General features: G+C 41.7%; 1 protein-coding gene across 1 annotated transcript in view; it reads left to right on the top strand.

Moving 5' to 3' along the window:
• The window catches only part of MYO15A (myosin XVA), a 1,716,372-nt gene that overhangs the window by 1,475,359 nt on the left and 228,983 nt on the right, over nt 1-12,030 (top strand). Inside the window, exons 57-58 of the mRNA XM_086939741.1 lie at nt 5,175-5,257; nt 9,924-10,054. Coding sequence (XP_086795867.1) covers nt 5,175-5,257; nt 9,924-10,054 — 214 coding nt within the window. The remainder of the gene's footprint in view (nt 1-5,174; nt 5,258-9,923; nt 10,055-12,030) is intronic.

The following is a 12,030-nucleotide window of genomic DNA, read 5'->3' as shown; positions in this document are numbered from 1 at the left end:
CTTTAGAACAACTATCTCTAACGTGTTACTACGTTAACAGAGTGATCAGCAAAATATGATTTCCCAACCTTGAGCACAAGTGTTGTCATGGTTCTTCCTAGCCTAATTTATTTTCTTTATTTATTAGGTTCTTTTTCCAGCTCGCATTTTTTTATTTTTAATTCACAAGGAATCCCTTAAGCCACAATACACAGTGGTATTACACTAAAAATAAAATAAAAAAGCAACCTAAGAAAATACATTTACATTACATACCAGTACTACAACTCTGATACATTGAAGATCTCAGTCTCTCACTTAATATAAAAATCATAATGTATAGTTAATGCATTTTGAAAAAGATAAGACGTGATTTGCACATGTCAATAAAACAATTGACATGTAATAGCACATGAAATCCCTTGAGCAAATATTGTTTCAGCTAAGCAGCAAGAGCAAACTAAACAAATAGATGTTGAATAAAATGTAAAAAACATTGTTTTCTTCTTTCTCCCATTTGCAAAATAATGGTTTCTAAAGGGAGCTTTAAAATGTGCACGCTCATAATAAGGCTGTTTGGTCAGCTCAATCCTTATTTTCAATTTGTACCATTCCAGAACATCTTGAGTGATGAATGGAAAATTTTGGATCCAACCAAATCACATTTATGAAATACTTGGATATTCTGGATAGCAGTGTAAAAGCATTCCTTGGTCAATTTCTTCTGGCCTTCCTAGAAGACTGAAACCCATACCTAACTTGTACATTTGCAGTTTTACAGAGCACTGCCAGCGAATTTGTGTAGCTGAGGTGTACTCCATTATATCAGCTAATATTTGACAACTGACAGGGACCCTAGAATTGGACAGAAATGAAAATGAAAACTTTAGTGGGTAACCCACTGCATTGGATCTTAGAGACACCCACTATTTGATAAATAAGTCAGGGGCATATTATCAAGAATGCCGTTAACAATATCGCCGGTTTAGCAGCAGAAAACTGCCACTAAAGCGGTGATAATGGGCTTGATAATATGCCCTGGAGAATTCCAATAGAAGCCCATGTTAACACTAGAACATGGACTTCTATTGGAATTCTCAAGGGCATATTATCAAGGCCATTATCGCCGCTTTAGCAGCAGTTTTCTGCCGCTTAACCGGCGATAATTTTTAACGCCGTTCTTGATAATATGCCCTTCAGTTCCTTTTGGGAGTAGAAACCTAAGACCATGCTTTGGAAATTTCATCTCCATTTATCAGTCAAGCTGTGTACACTATATGCCCTAAGGGAAGGATCTATAAAGATTGATCATCTTCCCTCCTCTGACAAATGCAAAATAATTGATAGCTCCAAGTTAGAGAATCTGCAAAGCTTATATCACGGTGGTCACAAAAGGGTGCCCAAGGAAGGAGTTGCTGTCTACAAACAACCTGGGAAGATCTTTGGGTCACAATTAAAGGTAATTTCCTCTTTTCATTTTTGTTTTCTACTTTATGATAATGTAGAAATAAGCATCAGTTAGATGTTTTAAGGCTTGAGGGGTGCATGCAACCAGAAATGTGACATCCTTATATTTAGAAACCTTTTTTAAAAGGCAGTTAATCATAAACTTATGAAATCTTTTAAACTGTTTTTTGATCAATAACACTAATTTGTTCTTTAGCACATTCTTTTTTCAAACAATTTTATTTTGTGTTTTCAAATGAAAATAAATGAACAAGACACATCGCACAGTCAATCAGACTCACACCTAATGGAAAGAACGAATCACATACTTCTGTATACAAAGGGAAGCATTAGCTAAAGCAATTACCACCCCAAACCCCCCACACAATGTCTGCAGTTCAACAGGGCAATTCATTATCTGAGTCGGAAGAAGACATAATAGGAATATTAGATGTGTGCAATGTTCTTGACATCGACATGTGGAGATCGCCTGTTCATTGTAATTGCTTAACCTTGGTGGTGAAGGGGTGCCAGATTGCATCAAATTTGTCCACCCAATCCTGAATATATAGCATTCAACTTCTCCATAGCATAGAGAGCCCAAATCTTTCCCCACCACATAGTTACAAAAGGAGAAACTGTCTGCCCTAACAGTTGCGCCACACAGAGCTGTGCTGCAAGGAGTAGTTGAGATATAAGGTGGCCACGGGATCGCCCAATACATACATCTGGGGTTTAAGTGGGAAGTGGACATTGATAATGGCCCCCATTATACTCTGTATCTCTACCCAGAAAACTGAATCACAGAGCATGCCCACCAAGTATGTAAAACGATTCCCCTCTCACCATAGCCCTTCCAACATAGAGCAGAACCCCTGAACATCTTGGCCAAACGAACAGGTGTTAGGAACTGATGAGTCAGATCTTATAGGCATTCTCTTTATGACGAATATAGATCGGAACACCCCCCCCCCCCCCGACACAAGTGTCATCAGAGAGCTCTGTGGGCAAATCTGTCTCCCACTGTAACACATAATCATGTTTCTTACATGAAGTCACCTGCAGCAGATTTCGATAAATCCATGAGATGCCTTTGCAGCACATTGCATTCAAATAGAGAGACTATAGGTTCAGTGTCACATTGACATGCTAGATGTGCCTGGGGTTTGCTTACTCACTGATGTGCCTGTGTCAATATGAAGTCATATCGGTGGGTAAGGGCAAAACTGGCAATCAAAACTTCCCTAAACATCAAATCCCCACCATAAAAAAATTCACCCAGGAGTGGGGCTCTCCCCTGATTTCAGCAAAAGGAACTATGATGAGTCTTGCCTGGGGCGAAATCGGGATTGTGCTCCAGGGTGTTCAGGCAGAACGGGTAAGTCAGGAATGCTCTACGCTGATGCACCTCTCCCCAGTAGGACAAAAGCAACTGTGTTAAAGGGAAAAAAGTGGGAATTGGACCGGGAAAGATAAGGGCAGCCACAATATCCCCGCCAGAGGGAAAGGGTAAAAAGCCTGCTCCACCTGGATCCAGGGTTTCTTGTCAGGGTTATAATTCCAGTCCAAGAAAGGGCGAAAAAGTAAGAGTTAATGTCCAGGAACCCCAAACCACCCTCCAAAACCAGCTTGCTCAAGCTCATTCCTGCTACCCTCGGAGACTCACCACCCTCATACAAAAGCCAGCATTTTCACCTGAAAATGCTTATATACCTAAGGAGAGAGAGGCCAAGCAGGAGAGTTTGTAGAACGTATAACAATCTGAGCAGGAAATTAATTTTCTGGATAAGTCTGCAAAACCACGAGATTTCTAGCCTCACCCTGTGATACAAGTCCTTGAAAAGACATGTGAGAAGTGGTGGCAAATTGCAGGCCTATAAGTCCTTCGTTTGAGGTGGCAAATAGATCCCTAAATAGGGGATGGTGGACGCCTCCCACTGAAAGCCTGCCTGCCTGCCTGCCTAATGGTGACCTCAAAGCTATGGTGGGGATCAGCAACTCACATACCCTGTGACTTGGGAAGTTAACTTTGAAGCCCAACACCTGCGAGAAGGCTTCCAACTCCTCCACTAGGGCGGGGACCATGGTACTGGGGCTTGTAATATAGCAGAGGATGTCTTCAACCATAAAACACAAAATCTAGGGGTTGGCTTGTATCTTTTCCATTAAGGGTTCCATCATAACAGAAAATATGGAAGATTAGAGCTGGCATCCTTGACGGGTGCCTGGTGTGAGCCGAATGGGTTGAGAGAAGAAACAGTTGACCTTGAGTTTGGCAGTAGTTGCCTGAAAATTAGCCAAAATATACTTTTTCATTTTAGGGCCCACCTGGACTTTATCCAGAACTTTAGTGAGATAGCTCTAATCCACCCTATTAAACTTCTTCTCTGCGTCAAGTGAGAGCAGGACCATAGGGTGGTGTAGTCACTCCACCAATTCCATAAAGGCCCCCCCAGCTAGATATTATTGTTTGCTTGTATGTTGCAAATGAAGCCAAAATTGCAGTTGAAGAGGGCACTAGGCCGATAGGAATGGCATTGTGTGGCAGGCTTACCGGGTTTCAACAAAAGAGTTATATAACATATGAGAGGCTCAATCAAAAGAGATGCATACGCTTTATAAAAAGTGGGGGTGTAGTCAAGAGGGCCAGGAGCCTTATGTGAAGGGATGTTGCTAATTGCCATCCGAACCACATCCGGGGTGTTATCATCCTCCAGAAGGTGCAACTCTTCTGTCCTATCTGGAGGGGAATAGGTGATGAGATAATCATCTTGTTGTTGAACGTCGAACTGTTTGGCTTGGTAAAGAGCATGGTATTAGTTACTAAAGGATCTCCACGTCTCATGGTGAAGGCAACCCTCCTCATCTACCGTCTCCCGGATGTGATTATGGGTGAAATTAATAAGTAATGTATGCGCAAGAGCCGGTCCGCTTTGTCCCCTTTTTCATAATAATATTTGGTTAATATGAAGCAGTTTTTTTAGCCGCTGATTGCATCAAGAGATGTTCCAGCTCACCCCGCAGCTAACTCAGGTCCCGCAAAGTCCTGTGGGAGCCCCCAGATCTATGGCGAACCTCTCCCTGTCGTATCTGAATCTCTAATTCTTGTTGATGGAGCTTATTCACCCATTCGAAGGCTGCGGTGTGAGAAATTAGTTCGTCCCAAAAAACTGCTTTTGCTGCGTCCCAGAGGGTCGCAGGTGCCACGTCCCCTGTGTCATTTGCTCTTGAGCACATTCTGATAGCTACTAAGTTTACACTAGTTTGTGAATGGGAGCTTTGGCATCAACTCTGATATCTTTTTAGAAAAATGTGCACAAGTTTGTTTACTTATGTTGATAGCTGTTGCAATGTTTTATGCTCTGATAAGATTATTAACTTTGATATTATATATTTTTTATGTTTTAAACTTTTTTGCTCTTTGCAATTGAATATATATGGATACAATTAGGAAATGTTGCTAATGTTTGCTGAATATTTTCGAACCTTAAATTAATGTTATAAAGTATGTATCTGCAATTAGTATCTCTGCCAGTAGGAATGTATGGGGCCTGAGAGACTTGTGCCCCCCACCCTGACAAACTATCTATAACCTTTATTTAATTGCAAAATGGTTGCATTGGATTGCTGCTCTCACTCATAGAACATGTAGGCAGACTAAATCAGCAATGGTTTTGCTGTATAATGCCATGATAAACAACTAGGCACTCTGCTGACAGCCTTTAATGCACCAGCACTAATTGTTCCAGGTTTGTGGCGAGAATGAGGTGATGAAGGATGAAGGATACTGCCAGATCATCAAACAGATTACAGATAACACAAGCTCAAAGACGTAAGTGCTTTCCGACTTTCCTTTTGTTAGCCTTCTGTTAGATTGTGATTTCTTTACTCACAGGCAGAAACATATGTGCATGCAATAAATGCTGGGGTATCAAATTCCAGGGTAACAAATCCATGAAATAAACCATCATGAAAAAAATTCTGTTCCTAATTTGTCCCTTATGGGTAGAATCCACTGCAATTACTTTGAGAACCAGTCCTAAAGTGCGTGTGCTGCTCCCCTAAACATCATGACATAGTTGTATTCCTGCTTGGCATGTTTGATGTACTGGTAAGTCCTTTGAAAAATGGTATACCATATACCCAGGGCCTGTACTTCAAATTCTACTAGTCGGCTACCGCACTGATTGTGCCACCCACAGAAGTAGCCTTTCACACCTGTCTTGGGCCTGCTACTGCAGTGCCTGTGTGTGCAGTTTGCTGCCACATCAACTTGGTATTTAAAGCCACTTGTCAAGCATTAAATTCCCCTTCTAATACACATAGATCTCCCAAGATAGGCCGTAAGTAACCCTAAGAGCAGTGTGCCATGGAAGTAAAAAATAGGACATGTACTTATATGTTTTGCATGTCCTGATAGTGACAAAGAGCCTATTTTGTTTTTCACTACTGTGAGGCTACCCCTCAGATAAGCCAGCATTGAGAATTAATTAGTACACTTTTAAACGGCAATTAATGATCAGAGAGGAGTAGCTGTTTCATGTTTAATATGATTGGAATGATAATGATAAATCCTCCTTACTGGTGAAGATAGATATAACATTGCTGTTTTAGAAATGCCACCTTTAGAAAGTGGACATTTCTCTGTACTTATTGTTCATTGTGCGTGAAAGCCAGTCTCTAATGCACTTCTCGGTTGGGTGTCAACTACCCTTTGTGCATTCCCTCTAGACAGCCACAAACACAGGAAGGTGAGGCTTAACTGCATTCTAAGCCTTCATCTGCATTTATATGCATGTTGATGGGGCTTCCTGGGCATGGAGAAATGGGAGGGGCTGACACACTTCAAAAGGTAGTGTCCTATAGTCAGGATTTGAGATCCTCAGGAACAGTACTTCCCAAGAGGCCCACCTTTCTGCAGCTCCTGCTCCGTGCTCTAATGTTACCAGAGCAAAAGAGAGGCCAAATGGGGGAACATAATACAGGGAAGGTACACCTGGGAGGGAGATCCGTGGAAACAGAGGATAACCCAAAAAACATGAGGTAAAGAGATAACAGTATTAGTCTGTCCTATACAGAGCATAGACTGTCAAGTTTAGATAATTTCAGAAAAAAATAAATCCACTAAAGAAAGGGGATTAGTAATGTAATCTTATAACCATAAGATTTAGCAGGACAGCTTTTTAAACATTTTCACTCATGTCACCAAGTTCAAGATGAGTATATACAAATGTAGAGAACAACTCTGCATAATTCTATTGTATCAATACAGTTAAACAAGAATACATTGCCAAAGAATTTCAGCAGATCAAAATACAATAGCCCCGCTATTTTGCACTCTCAGTTTGTTCTCCTTCCACAATGCACTGGATTAAAACAGCTGTTGAAAAGACTGACGAAATTGCAGAATTAGTCCCGAACTCCTGTTGTGACGCAGCCCAAGGAGATAGAAAATGAAACACAGTAATTAAAAACTCCTATTCACCACCTGAGACCCAAGTGTCATACACGGTGATGTAGCTCAGAAACACTCACATGTCATCAGAATTTTGACACAGGAACTGCAAGGTTGCAGCCTTTGAATTACCCGACCGCACTGTAACAGGTCCCAAAAGAAATGCTGCCACCATAAACAGAATCCTCAGAGCCGGAACACCGCCAAACTTATGAAGTCATGTGATCTGAATCGCAGACGCTTGCCTGCGTTTCCTGGGGAATTAAATTCTGCTATTAGTAAATGATTCTGTTGTGTACTCAAACTGTCCTTTCTCTGATCACTGCGGTGGCAACCTTGGAATGGTGTAATGTTGTACAACCCAACCATTGCCTTCCTTTTTCATTGTGACTTTTCCTGCATAATCGAAGCACTGGCACCTCACCAACAAGTGCGGGATGCAGTGGCGGCTCCTCCACTAAGGCGGAGGATCTTCGCTCCACTGCCAAGAGCAGCAAAGAAAGGAAAAAATAAAATGATAATAACAGAACTGTATCATTTTATTTTTTCCTCCTGCTGTGGCAGTACATGAGGGGGCGGGTGGAGCTGCATGGGGGATAGTGGTAGAACACTCCTGTGCACAATGACTGGTCGCCCTCTCTGACCACCCAAAACAGTCATGCGCACTTCCCTATTCTCCATGCATGTTGCATTACAGCCTGCTTGGAGAACATGCCCACCCCTCCAGCCTCTGGCTGAGTGCCGTCTCACGGCGCTCAGATCAATCACAACGCTGCCTGTTTCCTGTTCCGACCTGGAGTAGGACACATGCGAGCAGGAGAGAAGACGCAGGACCCGGCGGAGGCAAGGTATGTTTTATTTATTTATTTATTTATTTATTTAAAAGCAGCCCTCGCCCCGCCCATGGCGAGCCATGTTGGCTGCCCCTGGTGGGCTGGGCCCTGACACTGCAAACCGTGACACCTGTCCACACACAAAGCACTGGTTTGTCCCCAACAGATAGCTTAAAGGGCTCAACTGGACTGCTTTTCTGTAAGGACTGATTTTCTGCTTGTTGCCCTGCTGCTCCCTGACTCTGCTGAAGGAGATCTGGACTCTGCCTTCCCTCCAAGAGATCTGCAAGGGCTTGCTGGCTTGCCTCCTGTTTTCTGAAGTATCAGGGATACAAAATACTTCCTGCAATTCTGCAAGTGCTATTGGACTCTTCCTTCTGTAAGCCCTACCCTTGCCTGAGGTGCCATCTCCGGATTCTGGACCTCATAGGTGGGTTCTGCGTCTGTTTTCTTCAAAATTGATGCATCCTCACTACTGTGCTGAACGGAACCAGCGCATCACGCTTGATTGCAGAGGCTGTTCAGCAGCAGCAGTTCTTCATTCTGAGCGGCCCGACGACGACGCTCTCCGCGGCTCGGCGTCGAAGCATTGCTTTCACTTGAGCAAAGCTCGAAGATGACCCCGCGACCTGACTGCTTATAAACGATCAACGAATCGAGCTCTCAACATTGACGCTTTGCTCCATCCAAGAAACTTTGTCAGGGACTCCTGCATGAGTCCTGTAGATGGCGTGCCCTCCAATGCAGTCTGCCTGAACTTTGGATTTGCACCAGTCCCTTGCGACCTCAAGTCACCTTTTTACCTCTAGTGACTTCTAAGTAAACGTTTTCATATCTTGACTTCTACTGATTGGATTTTTGTTGTTTTGTTCTTATTTTGCTCAGATAAATATTATTTTTCTAAATCCGTGTTGTACAAATACTTTACACATTTCCTCTTTATACGTCTCACTGCTCTGTGCCAAGCTACCAGAGGGTGAACACAGGTTATCTTTTAGTGCGTATCTAGCTTACCCTGACTAGATGTGGTTCCTGTCTGGGCTGGGTGCATACCTCAGCTAACCAGGAATCCCATTTCTAGGAGTAACTTTCCCATTTCAGCTCACAAATAAATCCTAGCTGCGAGAGGCTCATCCTCCTCAATGTTCCACAGGAAAAAGAAAATTCTGCACAACTTCCACGAGCACTTGAAGGAACTTGCAATCACCAGCACAAATGATCACCAAAACAAAGAGATGATTCTGCAAATTTTCAAATGCTGCAGATCAGTACTGAGATATCTGGTTCTAAATGAGCCCCACATGAACTTTGAGGCAATCTTAACACAAGGTTGCTCATCTGAACTATTGGATGCAACAACGACAAAAAATGGAGTTGACCCTAGTTCATGTTGCCATAAAGAGAACTTCTGGTTCACTGTAGACAGACAACACTGAAACAGTCCATTGCCGTCCCCAACAAACTCAGCTAAACAAAAATGAGAAGGTTCCTCAAGTCACAGAAGTAAATGTGGATGCTGCAGTTATGATACACTTGGGAACCAAGAATGCTCCACACAAGGAACGATGCGCTTAACATGTTTATTGTACATCATTCTGCGTGTACTTTTAAAGTTATGTATGAGCCAAGGCTCTGCTTTATCATTTGTAGATTCATAATTACAGTGATTGAGAACACAATATATAAAATTGCTTAATCAAAGCTTGAGTTAAAGGGGTGGGAAATGCAGTGAAGCTAAATTCAGTATTATTACAAGAGCCCTGAAAAGTCTGGTGCTGATAAAAACGTTTTGCTTGTGATTTAGTTTTAGACAGTGAAAGAAGAAAGAGAACAATGAGTGTAACTTGCAGTTCATAAATGTAATGAATCGAAAAACATCCCCTAATGACTTTTAATATACACATGCCAGATGTGTTTCTGCATATGCCCATTGTTTTCTCTGCAACTGCAACTGCATCACAGGCCAACCCTTTATCCCATGTTTCACACATTCATAAACCATGCATCGCCTAAGCCTTACCTCTCCTATGTGCCACCAACACAACAACTCAAAGACCAACCCACAGACAACACACAGAGTTCTCAGTGACACACACATTCTTGCCTCCTCCCATGTTTATCTTGGCACTCACCACATCTTCATGTAGCTCACTCATTCACAGTATGGAAAGTTGTGACTAAACATACAATTCTGGTTGTGTTTTTTACAGGGATAGCAGTCAGCGGGGTTGGAGACTTCTTTACATCTTGACCGCTTATTACAAATGCTCTGAGGTCCTTAAGCCCTATCTCTTCAGGTACTTTCAGGACATCTGCAGGAGTCCCGGCTTACATTTTCAAGGTGAGCAATATAAACATGTTTTCCCTTCTCTATAAATTTCAAAATACTCAGTCAGGCCCTGCAGTATATTTGGCTAGTAATGGCATATGCACATCTTGATTCTCGCCCGAGGTCTTGTTTTTCAGACACACTTGCATGTGTCCCAATCTGTAGGTGGTTGCAATACCTTGGTGAGAATACTCTGAAACAGTGGTTCTTAACCTTTTGACTTCCATGGACCACCCCCTCTTAATCATTACTGAAACCTTGGGACCCCCTCTGTTGGAAAACCAGAACCCCCACTGAAGTACTACTGGAAGCTAGGGACACCTTTTAAAGCATTTTCGAATATTTAAACTGCAAATCAATGCACACAAAAATACAGAAACAAGCATTCATCAAACAAATATACAAATGATAAAACATTTTATATTTATACTTCACAAACAAATATTTTAAAAAATCTAAATTTTAATGGGAAGATTGGAGCTTTTCTGAATTCAGTTGAAGCCACTCATCGTAAATACTATATTTAGTTTAATGCACTGTCACTGCTCCAACAAATCAATCTGAGGATACAAACTTTATTTTTAGCTGCCAATTTCAAATTACCTAAAAATTACAGAGAACTTTAAAACTTTACATTTGACATTTTTCTTCTTTATTTATATACAATGTATTATTCTGTTAATATTATTTCATTCTCTAAGCAGTTGCAGACTCCCTGATTAGGCTTTGCAAACCCCCCAGGGTCCCTGGACCAAAGGTTATGAACCACTACCCTGAAGATTATCTACCTTCAGAGTTAAATGTCTACATGTGATGTTGTGTATATATTGAAGAAACAATCTTTGTTGTGATAGCAAATACAGACACTGCACAAAATATGTTTGTTGGGGACCAGATGTTTGTAGGTAGACATGCTTTGTTGTGATAGAGTGAGTTGCTCACCGCTGTGTGATCACTTGAATCTATCTTTCACAGCTCCCATTTGAACACAGCCAATTTCCTTATTCAATATGGAGCAAACTAAGAGTAAACGTTGTGTTAGTTCAATCAATGAATCTAACCAGTTTCGTTTTTGATACATTTTATTAAAATATCTGAAAGTTAAATATAGCTATGGAACAATGCATTCGTTTTCAGAGTGCCAGAAAGGTTTTTTAGACAGCCGAAATACAGTAGAAGTAATGGGAGTGCAGGACAAGGTAAACATTAAAGGTGAAGTAGGATTAATTTTGGTCTGATAATTATGTGCTTAGTTTGCACTCCGACTCTAAGCCACCACACCATGAGGACACCAAAAACGTTTTGATCAACCTGAGAATGGGACAGAGCAATACCACTTTGTTCAGGGGTATCATTTTCTTGTAAGCTTTTTTTAGCTTGGTTTACTCAAGCTTCCTGCTAGGAAGTGGTTTCGCTGACTACAGTACTGTCTGTAACCATTGGAAGAAATTGCTAACATTGAAAAGCAGGTGTCATGTCAAAAGGAAGTCTATCTGAATTAGACAGTGAGTGTTAAAGGGCAAGGGCAGACGATTTCTTTTTCCTCGAGGACTGACAAAGAACTTGATGTGAAACCCGTCAAGGGAAGGACTCGTAGCTCTCTTGATCAGGGGTACATACGATCCACAAACGGGTGACATATTGGTAGACAGAATGTAGTTTTACTTGTGCTATACAGCCACCCCCTTTAACAATTTAGAAGTGTGTGTTGATGCGCGGGTGAAGTTATAACTAAAAAGCACAGTGGAGCTGTGCATTAGCTGCAATTGACGTCACAAAGCCAATGGTGCACTGAATGTGTTGTAAATACTTTGCTTTTTCAAAGTGTTTCTTTTAATCAAGGATTTATCCAATCTTTTTTTGTCTATTCAATAACTAGTTTGGGCGCTTCCGTTTCCACCTGTTTTGCTAATTTTGCTGAGAAGCCTGTCGATGGATGTCTTCCTTGAGACAGCTCACCTGTTAAAGAGTTACAAACACTGCGATCA

This window comes from Lissotriton vulgaris, chromosome 10 (genome assembly GCF_964263255.1).
Source record: "Lissotriton vulgaris chromosome 10, aLisVul1.2, whole genome shotgun sequence".
NCBI classification, from domain to species: domain Eukaryota; kingdom Metazoa; phylum Chordata; class Amphibia; order Caudata; family Salamandridae; genus Lissotriton; species Lissotriton vulgaris.
Note: the sequence above shows the minus strand (reverse complement) of the source record. Positions and strands in the feature narration are given on the sequence as shown.